The 23,863-nt window shown below is 37.0% G+C and overlaps 1 protein-coding gene across 9 annotated transcripts in view; it reads left to right on the plus strand.

Annotated features, from left to right (window-relative positions):
• The window catches only part of CEP128 (centrosomal protein 128), a 369,193-nt gene that overhangs the window by 8,341 nt on the left and 336,989 nt on the right, over positions 1-23,863 (plus strand). For 8 of the 9 annotated variants that reach the window (XM_029951897.1, XM_029951898.1, XM_029951896.1 and 5 more), the window contains exons 3-5: positions 8,397-8,557; positions 10,578-10,664; positions 23,571-23,697. In XM_029951897.1, coding sequence (XP_029807757.1) covers positions 8,411-8,557; positions 10,578-10,664; positions 23,571-23,697 — 361 coding nt within the window. In that variant the 5' untranslated portion in view covers positions 8,397-8,410. The remainder of the gene's footprint in view (positions 1-8,396; positions 8,558-10,577; positions 10,665-23,570; positions 23,698-23,863) is intronic. The other variant, XM_029951900.1, reaches the window with a different exon arrangement.

Genomic DNA, 23,863 nt, shown 5'->3' on the forward strand with positions numbered 1-23,863 from the left:
ATCTCTTTCATAAGTTTTCTATAGTTTTCATCATATAGGTCTTTTACATCCTTGGTTAGGTTTACTCCTAGGTATTTAATGGTTTTTCATGCAATCAGTTCTAGAAGGCTTCAGAAGCCTAGAACTGATCAATGAATTCAGTAAAGTTGCAGGATACAAAATCAATCCACCAGAAGCCCACCAGAAGCCTTCTTTATCCACTTTAAAATTAAGAATAAATACCAAACTCTTAAATTATCATATCAATAAGTACAATAAAGATATATTCTAGTTTTTTTAATTATTGAAGAGTTAAAGGAAAGATCTAAAGATGCAAAGTAAAAAAAAGAATGGGGGCAAGAAAGAAATATGGGGATTGAGAAAGAGTGGCAGAAAAAGAGAAATGGAAAATACATACACACCGTAAAGAGAATGCTTTTTTAAAAAAATTTAAGGTTTTAGGATATGGTTTCTGGAAAAATAGGTGTGCTTTTCTGTCTGAAGTGGGTTGTAAATATCCTTTTAAAATTTTATTAAGTTTGTTTATTTTGAGAACACAAGAGAGTGCAAGTGGGGGAGGGGCAAAAAGAGAGAGGGGAAGACAGAATCCTAAGCAGGCTCTGCACTGTCAGCGTGGAGCCTGATCTGGGACTCGAACTCATGGACTGCAAGATCATGACCTGAGCCATCAGACTCTTAACTGACTGAGCCACCCCGGTGCTCAGTTGTTAATATTCTTAAAAAGAGAAAGGATTATTTAAAATACATCTTAAAATAGATGTAAATATAAATCTATAAATTGGATTTATGGCAGATTTAAGTATTTAATACTTTATTATAATCACTATATAAATCTTTAAGCAAACAAAAACATATGGAATATTCTGGCCTTAAGTGCAGAGGAGAGGGGGAGGATGGATCATAAGAAACAGAGCAGGGGAGGACAAAGAAAACATTTGAATGATTGGGCAGTGTACTTGGAATTTACTTAATGTTTTATGTATAGAATGCAGTGGAGAAAGCACCTACAGTCACAAGTTCTATTATTGCAAATTTTTAGCAAAGCCATCGTAGACCAGTATTTTAGCTCTTTTTCTTTAGCAGCAAAAGGAAAGGGTTGTAATACACCAACTTTACAGGATTGAAATGGAGATCAAAAGAGAAAAGACTAAAAAGTGCTTTGTAAGCCATATAGCAATATGCAAATTTAAGGAACCATAGGAATAAGAAATATTTTCCTTTCTTAAAATTGGTTAGTTCCCTAGGAAAGTCAAGAGGAGTTTCTGTTTATACTTTAAAAACTAGGAGGAAGAGAACAAATGTACTTTACAATATACTTAGGAAATTGCTGGTTTCTTTCAAAAAACTTAATGTTCTACAGAGAACAAATATCCCCAACTGCTATTTATGATCATTTAGTTTTTTTTTTTCTCAAAAATTGCTAGCCTGTCACTTGTCTCATCAACTGCTTAGGCTTACTTTGTGCATCCTAATTTGAATCTGTTTTCTTTCTTCCACCATTAGAAGACAATCTGAAATCCGCTTGTTTTCTGAAGGAGAGGAGGCTTGAAAAGAAACTTCAGGAAATTAACCATCCTCTGAACTAAATCAAATGATTTATTAGCAAACTATATTTTTCAGCTAGATTAGCTCTTGCCACACAGCAGATCATAACCGGAGACAGACAGCAATACGTGTTTATTGCTTATGCGATGGGTTAGCTAAGCTGCCTGCTAATCATCTGTAACTCCTTGATTTGTCTGTGCCCAGCTGGCTGAGCTAAGCTGGAAGCCACTGGTCAATGGTGGATCCCACACCTCCCAGCACCGCAGCCTGGGCACATCCTGGTGATGGGAGCATTGCAAGAGAGCACGTTGCAGTGCGTCGTCTCATTTCAAGCCCCTGCTTGTGCCATGTCAGCTAAAGTCCTACTGGCCAAAGCGAGTCATATAGCTGAGTCCAGTTGCTGGGGCCTGGGCTGGTAACTCCACCTATAAGTAGGACTAGTATATACGGGGAAGGATGAATTAGAGCCAAATTATGCAATGTACTACATTCTTGTTCTGAAAGTACTTTCTGGTATGTACAACTGGGAAACATTCTAAGTGGGAAAACATTCCAAGTAGTTTCAGTCCTTCACCTCAGGAGTAGTACTTCCTTCTGGTTTTATCGTCTGTAGGGATGGCTAATAGCAAAGTCGTATTACCCAGTGTGCCTTCTTGTCTGTAGAGGAGAGTATTATCTTTTGAACATTTAACCTTGATTCATTCTTCATGACTGAATTGCTTGTTTTTAATAGGGAACGACACTGGTAGGCTTCCTTTGTCTTGGTTCTTCATCTAAACTAAAGTTGCAGGCACAACCGCTCAGTGGGGCCAATGAGGTCACTCACCGTGTGAAGCAGGTCCAGTGGGCACTGGGGCAAATAGGAAGGTGTGCCTCACTCCAGGGCAGCTACCGCGTCCATGTTGCAATGGGGAAACTCACAGCCGGTGTTGACAGATATTTGGATTTTTTAAGAGGCTGGAAATTGGAATTTTTATGGGAAGTCTCTGTTTTCCGATTAAAGCAATAAAATAACACAGCGAGCATTATGTTTAAGTACATCCTCCCATTTAAACAAAATGACGTCAGAAACTTGGGGATGCTAGCTCCATCGTGGTCGGTGCTGATACTTGCCCAGTCTGAAGCAGTCTGGACGGTTAGTAGAGGTTGTCTCTACCCACAGAGGACTTCATTTTGGGGATAGTGCAAGAAGTATTTTTTGGCTGGCAAATGGAAAAGTTCAAAACTAGGGTTTAATTACAAGTAATAAATCCATCTGGGGTTCGTTCGCATCTATTTCTCTCATGAGTTTTTCTTGAGTTGTCACTTGCTGTGTTTTATCTTGACATGTTTCACTTTTTATTTAATTCTGTAAACCCCTGTTAATTTTAGAAGGGTGTGTGGGTGTATTTCTAAAATATCTGTAGCCTTTGATTGTGAAACAGGGAGGGGGTTATTAAGTAACTGGTCTCTTTTAAAACTGTACTGATTTTTAGCAACTGGTACATATGTAATTATCCGAGCAGCTCCTAGTGTTTTTTTCTCCATGTTGGAGTAAGCTGTCCTTTAGTACGGTATGTGGCCTTTTCCAGAAATACCCCTGTTCGGTGGGCACTGGTCCTTGGAACTCTGTCCTTAAACTCGGAGGTATTGGAATAAAGGGAGCAAAATGCAGCCTAGGCGTGAGTCTGCCTGGCCTCACCCATGGGATAGAGGAGTGTGGGAGTGTGTGTGGGAGAGAGAGGACATGCAGGAATAAGTGGGACTTACAGTAAAAAAATCAAATTGTGTGTGTACAAATATTAATTCTCTAAGTTCTTAAGTGGAGATGATTTAACCAGCACTGTGCTCCTTGCCCAGGCCCTGGGGGACTTTCAGCACTATCCAGAGACAGTTTTAAATTTACGCCCCAGTGAAGGAATGTGAGAGCTTTGCTTATTTGTACCTTCTTTTTTCCTTAGAGACAGATGGTTTTTAACTGGATCCCATTTCTTTTTCTCATCCATCTGTCAAACTTCTACTCATCCTTCGAGATGAGTGGAAGGATCCTTACCCGACTCCCCTAGAATTTTGTCGTATTAACTTAGCTCACCATGTGTGGTACTTTTATGAGTCTTTTTCTCCCCTCAAGGATTGTGACTTTTTAATTTACTTTCATCTTCCATGTCTAAGGTAGTGATTCAGTAAATGATGAATGCATGAATCTATTGCATCTCTTTGATTCTGTTTCCTATGTCTTCTTGCATTATCTACTAAATGGCTGATGGACTAGACAGTTGATGTTGATCTTCGCTTAATTTACCAAAAGCTTTTGAGGATTTGAAGTTCCAAAGGATCACTGGCATAAAGAAGACGTGTACAACTTGATAATTGTACATGATAATTTCTGCTGGCTTGTTTACTTTTTCTCTTGAGGGAGGGAATAAAGTTCTCAAGTCCTACAGCTATTGAAACAGTGAAAAGTGCTTTCTAAAATTTGAACTTGGTTAGTGATTAAGCTTAAAAGACATTTCCTACCTCCCCTCAGCACTCTTAAATATCGTCATCGTTACCTTGAACATTGAGGAGAGTTGCCTTGGACAGGCCAGCTGAGGCACTTGAAGGCCACAGGAGCCATCGCCTACTTAACATGCACCAGTCAGCCTTTGTGAAATAGCACCCTGATGCTGGGTGCTTATCTTTTATGGAACAGCTTGCAAATCCTAATTGTTTTAAACTGGCTCTGAGGAAAAGAGACTTGAGGATCAATAAATTATAACTCTCCTACATACAAATGTGCATCATTATAATGAAGACAGTCTGATGGCTCTTTAGGTCAAATAACAAAAGAGGTGGACGAGAGTTCGTAAAGATTCACCGCCAATCCTCTTACAGGGTTGAAAGCAGTTTTACTCTCTCTGGTTGGTGTTCAGGTTTGCATACGGACATTTATTTTTGATAGATCCTCAGTGGGAGTGAATTGATGAGGGTTCATTACTTGCTCTGGTGGCTGTATGTCTTCTTTAGAAGGTTCATTAAGACAGAAGCAACAATATTTATGCCTTTAAATGCTGATGTGTTGGGAACAGCTAAATAAACTATTCTAAGAATTGTACCATCTGGTTTCAGACTGAGAGTGTTCTCTAGGACTCTGGAGACTTTCATCCAAGGTCACCCCTCAGGTTTTTAGTCTTGGAAAAAGCTCAGCATCTGAAAAGCAGACAGCCTGCACATTATCACTTTCTCATCAGTGAGAAATTTTGTTGTACCAGTAGGTGGTAGTAAGCTGCAGAGAACATTTACTGTTTTTTCTTCAGTTGAAGGAAATGTTTTTCTCACTTTTAACTGGGATTTAGGTGATTCAACTTCGTTAAATTGTTCTTTAAAAATAATTAAGTAAATAAATAACTGGTTCTTGAAAGAGTTCTTCAGTCATTCTTCAATTTTAGCCACTCTTTGTTTCTGTCAACAAATGTTATGCCCAAATTTCTTATGATGATGAGAATGGAGTTCTAGCCCAACTGAATTTTCTTCTTTTAAACATTCACCCTAATGATGATGAGTTTTCTTGAGTATTCATTGATGTTCTTCTAATAGTCAGTAGTTTTTCTTTGGGCTTCAGATTGTAATTGCAATGAAAAATTCATTCACAAACCATTTTTCCCCGATGCAGAGTGTGATTGCATAAGCTGTCAGTGCACATTAGTATACCTTCATGTAGTCCTTCAACTTTTAAGTTTATTCTAGTATTTAGTAGGCTTCTTTATGAGAGTCTGTTTTTGAATCTAATGACTCTCAGCAAAATTGCAAAGGTGGAATCATATAATTAAAAAAATTATTCTCTTAGCTCATAAACTGATGGTAAGTGGTTTCTTTGGTCAGCTGGTATTGCACAGTGTGGAACAGTGGAGACTGGCATCATGATCCCATCTCTGGAACTCCTCAGGTGGTGAGGACTAGTGACATGACCCTACTTCGGCAGATGCAGGTCAAGAATGCTTAAAAAGATAGAAATTGATTGTATATAACTGCTGGATGGTAAATACACTTTTGCTGTATTTTCTTCCCCTTTTATTGTTGCCTTTTCCTCTCCTTTAAATTTGTTTACTGGCAATTTATATTCACATACAGACAACATATAATGCATATGACAGAATTGGGATTCATACTTTTAGCCTTGCAATTGCTACTAAATGTCTCCGGAAACAGACTTTTTAGTATCTGTCTACTGTTTCATTGCATGAGAGGTACCGTATTTTAACCATTCTTTTGTAGTTTGAAATTTAAGTTTTTATTTTCCCTCTATTATAACTTCCCAGTAAATATCCACAAATATAAATTCTTTATGTATTCCAGATGATTTTGTTAAGTGAAATTTTTGGAAATGTAGTTAGTAGGTTATAGCTACGAACTGCTCTTGATCCATACTGCCTGGTTATATCCAGACAAGTTATATCAATTTACACATCTCCATTTTGACAGTAGAGGGATGCTTTTCCCCCTCCCAACCTGACGAGCCATAGACATTATTATTTAACAGAAAACAATTTAATAGGCTAGAAGAGCATCTCATCGTTTAATTTACATTTTAGATTAGTTAGGTAGAACGGTTTTTTTTAATTAATTAAATGGACATGCATACACTTTAGTTATGTGACCATTCTCAATATGCTTTTATCAACGTGGAGTAAACCAAATAATCTGGGTACAGTTTAACCGGGGGGAAGATTTTCAGAGGCCTGGTCAAGTCTCATTAACAGCATTGATAGTAGGATATACAATATTTTTTAAAAATTAAGTTTTTAATTATAAAATAATATAGTCTTAATGGTCAATGAACTATGTAATTGGCACTTACTGCATTGTACTTTTCTTCTTTAGTCAGTTATACTAAGGGGTCTTGGGAACTATTTTAATGGCTCTCCATATAGTCCCTCCAGGTTCTGACGATGTGGCTGGCATGAGCTTCTTGCCAGTTCTAGTGGCCACTTTTTTCTCTTTTGTTTCTCCTTCCCTCCGTCAACTCTGTGTCTGGGGACTCGTGTTGGCTGATGAGACACGGGCATCTTTTGATAAGGTTGGAACTCTGCCACCACGGCTGCCTCTTGTGTTGTGACACTCAGGGTAGGGGCTCGCTCATGTTTGACCTTGTGAGTTGTCAATAGTTGAAGAGAGTGCTCAGTTTTTATCAACAATGAAAGCGATCTGATTTCTGTTTTTATTAGGGATTCTCTAACGTCTCTTCGTTTAACGTTTATGACACTTATGTATAATTCGAGTGCTTAGATGGTTGCTGAATGTTTCATATTTTATATAAACAAAAGTCCCGCAGAATTCTCAGATCAGTCTCATCTTAAATCTTGGTATCTCTACAGGAGTTCCATCAGAGGCAGGAGTTTGAACATCTTTTATTGCTCAAAGTAATGGAAATTAATAGTTGAAGACTGTGTGTGTGTGTGTGTGTGTGTGTGTCTGTGTGTGTGTGTGTGTGTACCAGTGAAATTCATGCTGGAAAGTGTGCTTTTCTGTTATTAAAAAATATGTAATCCCTAGCAGGGGTATGTGAGAGGTCTTTTTCTTTTGTATTAAATGACAGTTACACTTAATTTAGTTCATGTTCTTAATTTTATTTAATGCTAAGGTTTTCTGTTTAAAGTTAAATTCAGATACCCCAGTGTTTTCACTTGTTGTATACATACTTCCCAGGTGCATTCAGAATAAAGATCCAAAAAGTCCAGAGTGTTCTACATCATTAACAAAAGGTTTCATTACACTGTATTTAATAAACCAGAAAATGGCCATATAGGGTTCAGAAAGATTATAACCATGTTAAAGATTGTTAACCCTGCATTAAGCAAAAAATGAAATTATTAGAACACTTAACAAACTTCCACTTTTGATCAGTGGGTTTTCTCTGATGCTTCTCTGTCCCAAATATTTTTTTTCTTTAAATTCTGCAAAAGATTTGTTGAAACTTTTGAGATTGTCATGCATGAAATGACTTTCTTTTGCATTAAATCAAAAATTGAGATAAGGATGGGAAGAAAGCATATTTAGGAATTTTCTGCTGATGAAACTACACTCAGGATATTTGGCTTTCTCTTTTGGTGGAGACGTTGAAGATGTCATCTTCTCACATACTTGTTACTATGGAATTTGTACCTCTGTTATAGCATTTAATTCACCATTTTAAATTAAGGTTCATGAGGGGTGCCTGGCTGACTCAGTTAGTAGAGCAGGCAACTCTTGATCTCAGGGTTGTGAGTTTGAGACCCATGCTGGGTGTAGAGATTACTTAAAAATAAAATCTTAAAAAAATAAATTAAGGTGCATGACTGTTCATTGTATACTGACTAGGGTTTTCTTATGTTAGGTCATTCTGAGAGTGTTTAAAGTATTTTTGTTTAAAGATAACACATGTTCTTACAACTTGGTAGAACGGACTTCAGACTAATATTGAGACTTGCAAGTCCTAGCTTAGTGCTTTTTTTCAATTGTAGAGATGCCAATCTACCAGTCCCTTTTACCTTGCCATGTTGTTAGTAAGATGAATGACATGAGATACTGTAGGTGAAAGTGGTTTTAAACTTTGGAAGCATTGCACAAAACTAAGGGAATATTATTATTATCATTATATTTATGAGAATATTATTATTTGGAGTTGTAGACATGACTAAAATCATATCTGAGGAATTGTTCTCTTCAAAAGGAAAAAGCGAAGGAGAAAATTACATGGGGAAATGACTTGTGTTTGAGGCTACATGTTTAGAAATTGTGATATGCCAGAGGACTAACGTAATAAATACTTAAGATCAAAATGCAGATAGTTAATTTAATCTCATAAATCCATGCTCTTTACTATTTTATTGACCTTGACCTGGGTTTATTTTAAGGACTGTGTACACCAATGGCAGAATCCTCCAGCGAGTCAGAACACTTTCGCTCTCGTGACCGATTTTGTCGATGGACTGCCAGGTCAACGTACAGGGAAAGTCTAAGTCGTCCTACGGTAGGCGTCACCGAGAAGGTCAACACTATAACAAGTACTTTACAGGTTAGTTTAACAGTGGTTGTATTTAATAGATTTTCAGTAGTTTAAACTGAGAAGTAGTTAGGTCAGTGTATTAGTTTTTTGCTACCATAACAAACCACCACGAAATTAATTACATAATTAAATAGTGACCTATAATTTATAATTGTAATTAATAGTTAAAATACCAAAGTTATTTTCTTAGAGTTCTGTACATCAGAATCCAACGCTGGTCTCATTGGACCCAAATCAGGATTCAATAGCGCTACATTCCTTTCTGGAGGCTCATGGGAATATCTATTTCTTTGCCTTTTCCAGCTTCCAGGGGCTGCTCACATTTTTGGGGGATCCTCTTCCTTCATCTTCAAAGCCAGCAAGGAGGGGTTGAGTTCTCCTGTCACATCCCTCTGACCACTCTTCTGCTTCCCTCTTCTACTCTTAAGGACACTTGTGATTACATTGGGTTCGTCCAACAATCCAGGATAATATTCCCATTTCCAGGTCCTTAACTTGAGATGTCTATCATATCTACAAAATTTCTGTTGCCATGGAGGGTTACAAATACACAAGTTCCAAGGATTAGGACTTGAATGTCTTACGATGCCTAACATAGTCAGTAAAGATACTTGAAGTACGTGATAGGTTGTGGAAGCTTTGGGGGATGAGGCAGTGTGTCCAAATCAAGTGTGTGGGAGTGAAAGGAGTAGCAAGTACCACCGTTTAGCGTCTTGGGGTCATGTGCCTTTGAGAGTAGTTGCTCATTTTTTGACTAGGCAGATTATTCATGGATGAATAATATTGAGATGTCATTTTTATTCAGAGGCTAACTTTTAGCAGTGTTTGTAAGTTTGAGTGGAGGCAGTACATATCCTTTATGTAGAAAGGGCTTGGGAAAAGAGATGGGGGAAGGGTAACATAGCCATGCCGGGGCCGAGGTAGGAAGAAAACTCAGGAATGGAGTTTTTTCCCTACCCCTTAATCTCTTATTTTTGCTTCGCCTGGGTATGCTTGGATTTGGGCTTTTAATTGCTTTGGGTTAGGTTTTTTTTTTTTTTTTAATCATTTTGATGTTTGTTTATTTTTGAGAGAAAGAGAGACAGAGCTTGAACAGGGGAGGGAGGGAGAGAGAAAGAGAAAGAAAGAATCCAAAGCTGAGAGAGAGAGAGAGAGAGAGAGAGAGACACAGAGAATCTAAAGCAGGCTCCAGGCTCTGAGCTGTCAGCACAGAGCCCAACACAGGACTCAAACTTGTGAACCACAAGATCATGACCTGAGCTGAAGTCGGATGCTTAACTGACTGAGCCACCCAGGTGCCCCTGGGTTAGTATTCCTAGTGAGAAGAGGCTAATTTCTGGTGGAGAGGCCATAATTTGATTCAAAACTCAGAAGGCTCTTTTTAAACTTATGTAAACTAATATAACATTGGATTTTTGGAGTACAAATCCTTGTACTTTCCCACCAATGAGACACATTAGTAGGTATATCTTTCTGACAGTAATGCCTCCATTAATCTCTGAGGTAAAATCTAGCACAGTTGGGTGGAAACCATTTTTGTTGAGATTAGAACTAAATTTGTTGTTTATAGCTAAAGGTTAAAGGATACTTTTTTCCCCCCTCCTAATCAAGTTCCACAGTGAAGTAATAATTAAAATAACCTTGATCCTAATGATTTGCTTCTCTTATATACAATCTACTAGGTTTGATCTCTCATGATTTCTTTTCTATAAAGGAGGTGTGAATTAGTTGAGGTAGTTGAGGTAGTCTTTTCAAATTAGGATTCTGTTCCTCACTTATTATGGAATGTTGGATAAAGATTTAAATTATGTACTTCAGATTTCACACAAGTAAACTGTGGATGGACTTGAGTTTCTCAGTGATTTTATATGATTTATTTGATACTAAAAAGTTCTGTATATTAATATCCAACTTAAGTATGATATAAATTGTACCTTTCACAAATGACTGACTTCACTGTTTGACATAATAGTAAGAATGAGAAAAACATTGTTTGGAAAAATTACTAAAATCCATTTTCTTTTTTAAGGACACCAGTCGGAACCTGCAACAGGTAGACCAGATGCTTGGACAGTATCGAGAATATAGTGATGGACAGACGGATGCTATAGAACATGTGAGAATGTTTACATATGTTTGCGTTTTTTTCTTGCCCAACTTTTTGGAAACGTGGTTGTTGAGAGGTTAGGGATGTGAGAGAAAGGAGAGAACTACTATGGACCTTTAGCTGTTAGACTGATTTACTATTTTATACTAGATTAGATTGTTAGATGGATTGCCAGCCAGCTTGTGTAGATTAGAGTCTACTAAATTGGAAAGTTTTAAGTCAGAGGAGGAAGTGGTCAGAATGTTAATTAAACTTAAGTTCGGGCTGTGGATACCTCTCGTAGGAGTTAAGAGTTTTATGGATGGATTCTTTTAAAGTAATACATGCTCCTTGTTTAAATTATAAAGCTCCTCTCAGTTCCACTCGAAAGAGGTAACAATCTGACTGTTTCTTGTGTTCTATGCATGTATACGCATAACTACCTTATTAGTAATAGGAGTTAATTCTTTGCTTTTTAGTTTTTTTGTGAAAACATAAAAACCATTATTAACTAGTGGCAGGAACAAACCTTCATTGTCATGTTGAATATTAGATGCTTAATTATGGTAGCAAATTTCCTCTGAATTGAGGAATTGGGAAACGAAATTATATGTTAGATAAACTTCTATATAGATAAACATTTAAAACACAAAATGTACTCTATGGCATTAAGCCTCTGTAGTGGGCGTAGGGCTGAATGATGCTGAACTTTGGGGGTGTGGTTTTGTACATAGGAAGTAAATAGACTCAACAGGTACTCCATTTCTGCCTGACTTAGAAGTATATAGAATGCAAATCTGTTCATTAAAAGTAAGACACAGGAGAGCAAGAGAGTTTCCTTTTGTTTTAGGCCATTCCTTAGTCCAGTCTACATTCTCTTCCTTAGTTTCCCCATATTCTTGGTCTGTTAAAACAGTTGGCACTCAGTGTTTTTTCCCTGCAGTGTACGGACAGTCTGTCATTCATTGCCTTATATTATACTCGCGAGAGCAATGGTTTTCACCCCACCACCTGTAAATTACCTGGGGGAGTATCTGCCATAATCTGTGGGAATCTGTATAATTTGGAAAGAGTATTTCTCATGACAAGTGATTCTGATGGGTTCCTCCATGAAAATTGCTTTCTTACCATTAAATCTTTTACTGGTATGGAATATATCATACCTTAAAATGAGGTGGTTTTTTGGTTTTTGTTTTTAAATAAGATCCTTCTAGTTTTGATTGATTTATTTTTTAATTTATATCCAAGTTAACATATAGTGCAAGAATGATTTCAGGAGTAGAATCTAGTGATTCTTCCCCTATGTCTAGCACCCAGTGCTCATCCCAACAAGTGTCCTCCTTTATGCCTCCTGTTCAGTTAGCTCATCCCCCCCATCCAGAACCCCTCCAGCAACCCTGTTTTTTCTCTGCACTTTAGAGTCTCTTATGGTTTTTCCACCTCCCTGTTTTTATATTATTTTTGCTTCCCTTGTGTTCCATCTGTTTTGTATCTTAAATTCCACATTGAGTCAAGTCATATATTTGTCTTTCTCTAATTTCGCTTAGCATAATACACTCTAGTTCCATCCATGTTGTTGCAAATGGCAAGATTTCATTCTTTTTGATCACCGAGTAATATTCCATTGTATGTATACACCACATCTTCTTTAGCCATTCACCCATTGATGGACATTTGGGCTCTTTCCACACTTGTGGCTATTGTTGATAGGACTGCTATAAACATTAGGGTGCATGTGCCCCTGTGAAACAGCACTCCTGTATCCTTTGGATAAATACCTAGTAGTGCAATTGTAAATCTGTGTGTTCTGTTTAGGCAGGGACCCTGGAGAGTAATTTTGTCTTTATTTTGGAGGCTTTGCTGCAACTCCTACAAGTGTTCTTGCTATAAAACCTGTTTTTTTTTTTTAAACTAACTTCCTTCCTTCCTTCCTTTCTTTTTTTCTTTTCTTTTCTTTTCTTTCCTTTTCTCTTCTTTAATTTTCTTTTCTTTCCCTTTTTCTTTCTTTCTTTCTTTCTTTCTTTCTTTCTTTCTTTCTTTCTTTCTTTTTTCTTTCTTTCTCTTTCTTTCTTTCTTTCTTTTCTTTCCTTCCTTCCTTCCTTCCTTCCTTCCTTCCTTCCTTCCTTCCTTCCTTCCTTCCTTCCTTCCTTTCTTTCTTTTCAAGAGAGCGAGAGAAAACATATATGAGTAAGGGGAGGGAGAGAGGGAAAGAGAGAATCTTAAGCAGGCTCCGTGCTCAGCTCAGAGCCCACAGTGGGGCTTGGTCTCACAGCCGTGAGATCATGACCTGAGCCGAAATCGAGAGTTGGAGCATAACCAGCTGAGCCATCCTGACACCCCCTTTTTACCCCCCTTTTTTAAAACATATTTTTAGTTAATCCAGTGTTTAATGTTAAAAATTTCTCCATGCCAAATATACACTGCCTTGTTGAAATTAGCATTTCTTTTTTGAAATATGAGAGACTTCCTAGAAATGAGATTAATTCGTTTGCTGTAGGGAAGACAAGAATTTTTACTTATTTAACTTAGATTTTATAAATGATTCTGTTGCTAAACCTCACGAAATGGATAAGTAATGTGTTTGTGTAGATCTGTGCATATTTAATATTTGTTTTATTGGGTTTAACTTTGTAAACATAATTTGCAGAAGTTGAGGGGAAATCTAAACATTCGATGTAGCGTTTCCCTCCTGAGATGGTTTTTCCAACAAGAAAACTGTGATCGTTACTCCTGTTGGTTTGGAAAGCTTAAGGATCAGGAATCATGTTAGGTCACTTTTTTGATGACTTTTCCTTCAAATATACATCATTTCACTTTGTTCCCTTGAATCTTCATAACCTCCAATCTGAAATTTTATTCTTTGTTCATTAAACGTGAAGGTCTCTCTGTGAGGAGTTGAGCAGTATTAAAGCATCAGTGATAGGTTTGGGGACTTTCTGGAGAAGTAGCACCTCCCCTTCCATGGTCTGCTTGGGAATCTCCCCATATGCTTAGTATATCCCAGGCACTTTTTGTTTATTAACTCATTTAGTTCTCTCAACAATCCTGTTAGGTAGGGTACTTTGATTATATTTTCTTTTGCAAGATAAAAAGAACCAGGGCCCAGGATGCTTGCTAACTTGCCCATGGTCTCACAGCCAGTCAGCAACAGAGCCCTGGAGAGGCTGTTATCCCAATGCTCAGTGTCAGGATTCATTTACCGCACTGAGTCATGGTTGTCCACGTTTTTGTGGTGCTGTGAGTTCATATTTCTGAAGACTGGGATTTTGGATTCGATGTTTGAAGGGCTATATACTTTATGTTAATAAACTAGATTTTGGAGATTATTTGAACTGACTGAAAAGCAGAAGCCCACTGTCACACACGTCATTAATATTACAGCTGATAGGGTGTCCAGAATGAGAGTTAGATGGAACAAATAGAGAAACAGAATTGGGAAGAAATCTGGCACCGAGCTAGAATGGCATTGACAGATTGTCAAAGTTGGCAGGTCTGGCTGCCACTTAGGCAATATGGCGGGTTCTGCAACTTGTCTGCATCAGCGTCAGTTTTTCCCTTCCTCCTCGATAACAATCGTTGATTTTTTTTGTTTTACTAGCCTTCGTTTTGCAGCCCTTCCAGCCAATGAGCCACATTTAGTTGGATAGTATGTCTTAGGGTCTTTGGGCCTAATGAACTTCAAGACTTTACGAAGTGTCAACTTGCATTGTTTCTCATGCTGTAAATTTCTTGGGAGGTCTGCAGACATTTGGGCGAAAGAGGACCTGTGGGGAAGGTTTTATTTGGAAGCTTACTGTGAAGATTTGGAGTGTAGTATACTCCTGTATTAAATAGTGCAGTTAATAGGTTTAGTATTTAAATATTTCTAAAACTGTGCATTCTCATTCATGAGAGAATGGGATCTGTTTTTGTGTTAATATTGTAAAAATGGAATGCCCTCCACAAAGAATATTCACCATATAGAGTTAATACCTTCTGCAGTGGGAATTTGGACTGCAGCTGAGACTACAGTAGTTAATACTGGTTATAAAAGAAAAATGCAATTGTCTTGATTCAAATCAGCAGACTTTATAAGGTCATTTTTAAAGTAAAGATTGGTGAGAATGTAGTAATATCAGATTGGTGAAAATATAGTAATATGAAATTAGAACTGAAGAGACTTGCATTAATAGGTAATTTCTCATTAAGTACCCTGATTAAAATTTCCTTTCGAGAGTAGTAGGATATTACCATCTGGCATAGGACTTTGGAAATTTGAATGTTAAATAATAAAGCGTAGGTTTTTTCCTTTTATTCAGTGGGTTTCACTTTTCAGTTGGTGACATCCCAGAATGATAATGGTAATGGTTGAGGGCCAGGCACAAGCCACTTGCAATATCCCAGAGCTAATGGTATCTGCCCTTTTCTCTGGCTGCGTTTTCCTAATTGTCCTGAGGGTGAGACTTGCTCAGTCTTTTAATAACTTTAATGTTAAGTAGAAGAGTCTATGGGTAAGAAATTATAATCAAACATATTCTGTTATGACCTTTTTATAAATATATTTTGGTTATTAAGAATTAGGTTTTTATAGTCTTATATTTAAAATTATATTACTAAGTCCTTCATGAAACTTCTGGACAGGAGAATAATTTTTACAGAATTTTGCTTTGAGGGTAATAGAAAAACATAGATTCTGGAGTCAGACTTGAAATTTAATCCTGATTTTTCCACTAGAAACCAGTTAATTGACTTTAGATAAGTTATTAAACTTTTCTAAACTTGAGTTTCATCATCTGAAAAGTGAACATAGTTACATATCTCTTATTATAACTAACATTTATTGAAATGGTCACACAGTCACACTGTTTAGACGCAAAAACATCCATGTTTTTGTTGTTTCTTTAATTCATCCAGTAATCTCTACCTTTAAGCATTTTCTGTGTTCTTTAAAAAAATTTTTTTTAATGTTTATTTATTTTTGAGAGAGAGAGGGAACGAGAGAGAGCACAAACCAGGGAGGGGCAGAGAGCCAGGACGACACAGAATCTGAAGCAGGCTCTAGGCTCTGAGCTGTCAGCACAGGGCCCCATGTGGGGCTTGAACTCGTGAGCTGTGAGATCATGACCTGAGCGGAAGTCAGACCTTAATGGACTGAGCCACCCAGGTGCCCCACATTTGCTGTGTTCTTAATGTAGTGCGTGGTACCTTCTAGGCACTCAGTGTAGGTTACTTTCCTTTCTTTGAATTCATTGGGCCTGAACTCAGTTTCATTTGTGTATCATTGTGACTTTAAACAACATAATGTGTTGCAGTGTTTGCAAGGATATGTAAGTCTGATTATTTTGACTTCAGAGTGTGTGCTAGGTTAGACAACACACATAAGGTCGGTTTTTGTCTGTGTTCTGTTTATGAGTATAATGTCTGTCCACTCAAAATTCATTAAGATGCTAATAAGAGCACATTCCATTTTCCGTGAGTGCTCATTTATTGACATCAAAATATATAAAAATATTTTTTGAATCCTTTCAAAATTATGATTAGAATGTGTGTGGTATACGGACTTTGAATATACGGGATTTCATTTAAAATTAAATAGTTGCATCAATAAAAATGATGTAGTTTTTGAAAGGGAAGTTCTCAATTTCAGGAATACTATTATGGACTTCTATTTCCCTGAATCAGCGTATGGAGAGAGGTTAGGCAAAGCAGCCGGAGCTAATGATCTTCTGGTAAATTAAAAATAAAATAGCTACCATTTAAAAAATACATTTCAGCAACAGATGGTGGGACCAGAAAAATATGCAAACCATAAATTTTGACTCTTGTTTAATTTTTTAAAACCCTTCTCCCCTCCCTCCTCCTCTTCCTTATTGTTTTAATAGTAGAAGACAAACAGACTGTAAGGAACCAAAATAGAGCTGATAGAATTAATTCTATGACCAATGTATTTTGTAGTCTGTTGTCAGATAAACTTTGGCATTGTGTAGAGAAATAGGCAGTGAAGGAAAGCCAGGCATAAAAGCGCTTTAAGTGCCTGTGGGTGATATCATTATTTTGGACAGAATTTTTAAAATGACCTCTTTTCTGCCTTGACTTCTGCCCTGGATTTTTGCCAGGTTGACCTCTAACATTTGTGAATCGAAGTACTTTAATTTTTTAATGTCATTATTAGAGACATGTCTGAACTTAAAACACAAACTGTTTCTGTGGTCACCATTGCTATAGATGTTGTGACTGTTTGCCAAATAGTGACTCTTTTGTGTTAGGTGAAAATAAAACTAAGTCACTAAGCAGAATATTTAGATATTTCCAATTTCTGCTGAACTAGGCAGCTAAGTGAATGCAGTTATCTATACGTGACCAAATCTGCATGCATTTCTGTATAATCTATATTATGTCAAGGGACATATTTTCTTAGTATGAAAATCAGAAACAATTTTGAGTAAAAAAAAAATCTCTGAAGGAACTGAATGGAATCTTTACATGGTTTCCACAAATCAAGCCTACTTTATTTTTTAAAAAATTTTAAAAATGTTTTTATTTATTTTGGAGAGAGAGAGAGACAGTGTGAGCCGGGGAGGGTCAGAGAGAGAGGGAGACATAGACTCTGAAACAGGTTCCAGGCTCTGAGCTGTCACCACAGAGCCTGACGCAGGGCTCAAACCCACGAACTGTGAGATCATGACCTGAGCCGAAGTCAGACGCTTAACCGACTGAGCCACCCAGGTGCCCCTCAAACCTACTTTAAAGTGAGCATTTATAACTTTTACCAAGTTTATTGTTGGCTTGTGAGTTTTTTGTTGTTAAAGTTGTGTTTTTATTTGTGCGGAAGCCAATTATTTAATGGCTCGTAGCTAGTATATGTGTGAATGATCACTGTTCCTTGTGTATTTCTATTATGGTCTCTGAAATAGTGGTAAGTATCTTTTAAGAATTTCCTAATGACTATTTTTTGTGTGATTTTTTTTCCCTCCTCTCCCAGTGAATATAGTCAAGGATAGAATGAGTTTTTTAGAGAACATGCATTTGTGAGATACACTCTTAGTGAAGAAGTTACTGTTGCTATATATTTACCAAAAAAAGTTTATAAATCTCATCTTCTCACATTGAAGCCTAATTTTATTGAATAATGTAGTTTTGAGGCAGTCCTGATAGTGTTGATGCCTGGTTTCCGAGCTGTTTTCTGTTGCTTGGAAACTTGACCTTCCTAGGGACTGGTCAAGAAGTTTGCTTTTATTTGGAAAGTCAATATTTTTAACTTTAACAAACAGACCAGGGTTGCTGGTCTCTGGGTGGATGGAGTTAGCATATTCTTCGCAGAATACTGCTTTAAAATTGCTCCCGAATGCCTGGATTAGCTGTTGGAGGACTCTAAAGAGTAAATACAGGCAGTTCTGGTTGTGTGGTTTTGCTGTACATGAGTTTCATTACCCCAGTTTGTTCAAATAACACTAGCCCCCAAACAACACAAATCAAACTTCAGTTAACAAAGTTTATTAACTATGAGTAACTGCAAAAAGTACAAACTTTGCTGCTAGCTCTTCAGTTCACATATTACTGTGTAAAGAGCAGGTCACTGCTTTTGAAGTCTGTTGCTAAAGGGTAGTAGGTAGTAAAACACATGGTTGTGTTACTTCCTTCTAGTGCTAAACCTGGGTGCCATTTTACAACAGCAACAAAGAATAAAGGGATTGGCTAACAGAGCAACAATGAGATGAAAAGTGATCCTGTTGGGAGTGAAATTTGAATCATACTATGGAGGAGTTCTATGTGGAATAATAAAGACATAACCGATAGTGGGAATATTGACGCTGCCAGTACTCACGAGTTTCTAGATTGCCTACAACTGTCATAACAAAAACTACCTTATCCTGAGCAAACTAATCTTCCCTAGGCACTGTTCCAATTATTTAAATACATTGTCTTATTGTCACCTCTAAGGAAAAAAGTATGTGAGAGTTATTATCTGACATGGCATGAAATACGTGGACAGGAGCAACAGCAGTGTAGCTGAGGAAATCATGGCCAGGCTTCCCTCTGGTCTTTCTGAATCATATGTGTTTTTTTGGTTTATTTTATTTTCTTATTATACCTCTTATTTGGAGAACCCATTGCTGCCTGGGTGAATTCCTTTCATAGACTTGGTTTGCAAAATAGTCCTTTTGAGTAATATACTCTTTTTCAGTTTATTAAACTTCTATTTTGTCTCTAATTAGAGTTCTTTTTTATTTTTATTTTTTTTAAGTTTACTTACTTTGAGAGAGAAAGCTGGGAAGGGACTGAGAGAGGGGGAGAGAGAATCCCGAGCAAGCTCCACATTGCCAGCGGGGAGCCCGATGTGGGGCTCAAACTCCAGAACCATGAGATCATGACTTGAGTTGAAATCTAGAGTCAAGATACTTAACTGACTGAGTCACCCAGGAGCCCCTCTGATTAGAGTTTTTCCAAAGAGTCTTCACAGAGCCTGCAGAGCACTATGAGAATTTTAAAATTTGAACTTTTATTTTAATGGTAATCTAAATGCTTATATAGTTTTACAAAATTTCATTTATTTAATAGTTGCCAAAATAATGAGTTGGTTTCCTAGCATTCTCTAGTAGTTGACCAAGGACTTTTTTTCTCTTTGAGGATTTTCAGTTCACATATTTATGCCTTTTTGAAGTCTTTGAATCCATTGTAGTTCATATTTCTATTGATGCTCAAATTATTTCTTCACTGCCCAGAGGCAGATCTCTTGACTTCTGAGTTTAGAGGCATATCTGGATAATTTGGATAAACTACCTTATAATTTGCCCTTCAATTTCAGTGATCAAGTTTTAATTGTATTCATCCCAGTACATGGTAGTAATGCTTCAATTATTTTAGTCTAAAATCAGATGAAAGGAAGTAAGTGAATAGACTTAATATGTAAGTAATATATTTATATCAAGGTGAGGTGAAAAATAGGGCATAATATATTCTGGAATGCCGGGCATACAGTATTTCAGATAGGGGAAATTGGGTGAAAATGGAAGCATTACTTGGTACATATAGAGATAGTAATGCTAAACTTTTAGAACCTGTGCCATTGGAGTCCGTATGACGGTCTAGTGTGGAGCATTGACTTAGTTTCAAGAAAATAACTCCTCCATCATGAGTTTTATTAGTCTTTTGTTTTGGTCTTCTTTTATTTATATATTCATTTAATTTCACGCTTGGCTTGCTTTTTGCACCTAGTTAGGGGTTAAAATCCTAAAGAATGTGGCTTAATTTTCATAATGTTACTATCTTTTTATCTCTTTGTGTTTTAGGAGTTACCAAATTAGCTTCATACATCACGATTTGATTTAGTGCGGTATCTCTTGTGTTACTTCTACTTCTACTTGAAATGTAGATTTTAATTCTATTACATTTTTAGTTTTGTATCTTAGGAGAAGACCTGTTTTTGTAATATTTGTAGGAGTGATTAAAAATGCTTACCTCATTTACCTTTTATGTAATAGTTCTTCGTCTTTATATATCAGCCTGTTTATCTGTTCATTGGCTTATTATCTATCTTTTTAGAGTTTTAAAATGAGGATGCCAAATCATTGGGCTGACCTTTTATTTCTGAAATGATTAAATTTGCAGCATTTGTCATTACTTCTAGATTTTGGGGGTAATGTATCATTTCTCTTATTCTGTACTATCTTCCATATGGTTCCATGGTGGATTTTTTTGTTGTTGTTGTTACTGGGAATTATGTGTGTGTGTAAATATGTGTATAAATTCATTTTATTCATCAGTTTTTAGTTACAGCTCAGGATCTGTTAGCAAATAAGCCCACCTAAAAAGGATGCTGGCAAGTTTTCCTTCTGGCATCAGTAGATAAGATTATTTTGGATCAACTCTTCTATTCAGAACACTTAGAAAGGCAGAAAAAAAATAAAGCAAAAAAGGGGCACCTGAGTGACTCAGTTGGTTGAGCATCTGACTCTTGATTTCGGCTCAGATCATGATTCCAGGGTCATGGTCATGGAATCGAGCCCCACATCAGGCTCTGTGCTGAGTATGGGGTCTGCTCTAGATTCTCTCCGTCTCTCTCTCCCTCCCCCTCTGCCCATCTCCCCTGCTCATGAGCTTGCTGTATCTCTCTATAATACAAACAATAAAGGAAAAAATAATAATATGAATCTAGCAGAGAACAACCAAGGCAGTGAGGAAGTTTATAGTCTAGGTCTGGTAAAGCTCTGGCAGAAATGGACGTCCAGAAGGCTGAGTCCTGCATCTGGGACCTTCTTAAGTCAGCCGCTGGTTTCAAAGGAGATGGCTGTGAAGCTGAGAGGGTAGGATCAAAGCTATCAATAGACTGAGGAGGGCAGGGAGAGCGAAACTGGAGGTCAGGAATCTTTCAGCTTTCATTTGAGACCCCCAAAGGGTGATAGCCTACGAAGGATGATGAATTAAAAATGAGAGACAAGATGAACTGAAAATAGACCAGCCCTAGTGGGAGCAGAAGCCCAGCTTTCAGTCATCTTGGTTCCTAACTAGATAAAGGTGATTTCGGTTTCCTGGTGACCCTAGCCTGACTTCGTCCTAGAAACAAAACCAAATCCTTTCTGCAGGAAGATGTCATCATCTAGAGCTTCAAATAATCTCCACAATTTTTCATATACAGTGTCTATCACGTGATAATCAGGCATAAGAAAATACAAGAGGTGACTGAAAATCAAGGGAAAAAACAGACAATAGAAACATATGTGCTAATATTAAAAAATATCTGAGTATCCTGTTCAAGAAATTAAAAGACAAGATTGAAGATTTTGACAAAGAATTGGAAAACTCCAAAAAGGAACCAAATGAAAATTACAGAAACTGAAAAATATGACTAAAATAAGCAAATAAATAAAACCCTGTCCTGTTAAGTATAAATTAGATAGCAGTTTATATACACTGAAGAGACAATTAATGAATTGAATGATAGGCCAGCATAATATATCCAAAAAGAAAAATGGACGAATGGAAGAATTGAATAATTCAGAAAAGAGCATGGACGACATACAGGATTTGGTAAAAGGATAACTTGAATATATCTCAATTTTCAGGAGAGGGAGGAGAGAAAAGGGCAGAAACAGTGTTTGAAGAGATGAGGGCTGAGAATTTTTAACACAGGAAAGATATCAAGGTACGGGTTCCATGATCTCTATGGGTCAAAAATGGGAAAACTACAAGTAAAGCTTCACATTGTCATATCACAGTAAGGACATTAACAATCAAAGTCACACAGAAAATCTTAACAATAACCAGAGCTAAAAAGGACAGACTACCCACAAAAAGAGCAGTAGTAAGAAATGACAACAGACCCTGCCTCTAAAAGGATAATGACATCAGGCTTCACTCAAAAGATGTGAATAATAAAGATAAACAGGAGAAAGTTAATAAAGCTGGTTCTGTCACTAACTTATGTGATCTAAAGTCATTTTACATTTCCAGTTCGTTTTTCATGTTACAGCTTAGATTTGAGCTTCTTAACATGGTTTAATTTTATTTGGAGCTTATCCTAGGTTATTTATACACTGTTTTCTGTTCACTGTGTAAAGCCTTTGGTCTACTTATCTACATGTTAGATTTAATTGTACTCATGTATAAATTCCTCTCAAGGTAGACTTTGTTCCCTGGGCCTCGTCTGTTTATTTCTCTGGATTATTAGTCTGGGTCCTGTAGCTAGTGAAGGCTCAGGCAGGATTGTATTGGGTGTGTAGATCCCAATTTAGGGAAGCAGGGGACAGAGATATGGAAAAATTAGCCTCCGCTCCCTACCCCCCGCCGCCCCCCGCTGCTCCAGAAATGAGAACATTAGAAGTACATTCTTGAAAATTTATTTCTTTTAATCCAGACTATTTTAACCTTGGTTTTCCAGAAGAGCTAAATCTAGATAAGCAAAAATGAAAGGATTTGCTCATTTGTGATTCATATTCTTGTATTTCATCATGTGTTTTCCCTTCAACGAGGCTACCATTTTTCTGCACAGTTCCCCAAGGAAACAACTTGTTTTCTTCATAAGTGATGTTCTACCCTTTAATTCTGGCTGAATTTATGAAACCCTGACCTCTCAATCAGTTGTTTTGACATTCTCTTTAAAGAGTATGGGTGACCTGTTTTATGGATCTATGCATTATTTTAATACTATGTTTTATTTATCCTTGGAGAAGATGCCTATTAGACTTTTAGGTTCTGAATTCCCAGCAATTCAGAGTGTGTGGATTTTCTCTAGCTTTAATCTCTGTTCCCTTGGGTTTCAGTTGAAACCTCTTTTGAGGTCCATAGCTGGGTACAGCTCTGGACATTATTCTTTGTATTTAAGTCTTTCTATTTAATGTAACTCTTTAGGTCTAAAAGATGTTCTCTCATATCCCCTGCTGGCTGACTCCCTGATAATCTGAAGAGAGAGTTTGGACAACTGTAATCCCTAGCATGTATTAACTGACATCTGACCACATCGTTTTCTGGAATTCGAAGTCTTTGAATCAAGAATGAAAAAGATGTTCTGATACACAGTTGGACAGTACACATGATTTTAATAGCAGCGGTCACTTTGAGAGCTAGTCATTTCCTGTTTGTTACAGATGTGGGACTTCTGAAGGAATGTTTAGAAGCGAGGAAGCCCCCTTTCAGTTATATTAGCCTTCTTATGTTTCGAAGCACGGGTAGCACATCAGTTAAACATTTAATCTGGAGACATCTCTGTTCACATTCTGTTAATAGAAAGATGGAATAGGTAGCAACAGATGTTATTTAAAACCAGATGTTAGAATTGGTTCTTAGAATATTTATGTTTATTATGTTTCTATTTCCTAACGTAATTGACTTCAAAATTCTTTCGGATATAAATTCTCCTTGGGAAGTCAGATTCTTTCTGAAACAGTTTTAAAAATCTCCTGTTTGTATTTGGAGTTGTTTAAGAGAATAAAATTTCCTTCATTATATTCTTTAATTTAGTTAAAAGAAAGCTTGGAACAGTCAGTAGGCCAACTGCGGAGTCAGCGTTTGTTGAGAAACTCAGGAGGGAGAAGTATTTCTGTTACAAGTCTGAGTGCAAGTGACCTCGATGGTGGCACCGGGACAGGTAAACTCCTCAGATGTTTTAAAAACGCCTTTTTGTTTTTTGTTTTACAGATAGTCCTGAAGTATGCATTGACTACATTTAATCTTTGGAGAGATAGAACCCATACATAAAATCATACAAATAAGGTTTAGCAGATTCCGTTTTCCATAACTTTATGGTGCCTAGT

This window comes from Suricata suricatta, chromosome 9, assembly GCF_006229205.1.
Source record: "Suricata suricatta isolate VVHF042 chromosome 9, meerkat_22Aug2017_6uvM2_HiC, whole genome shotgun sequence".
Classification (NCBI taxonomy): domain Eukaryota; kingdom Metazoa; phylum Chordata; class Mammalia; order Carnivora; family Herpestidae; genus Suricata; species Suricata suricatta.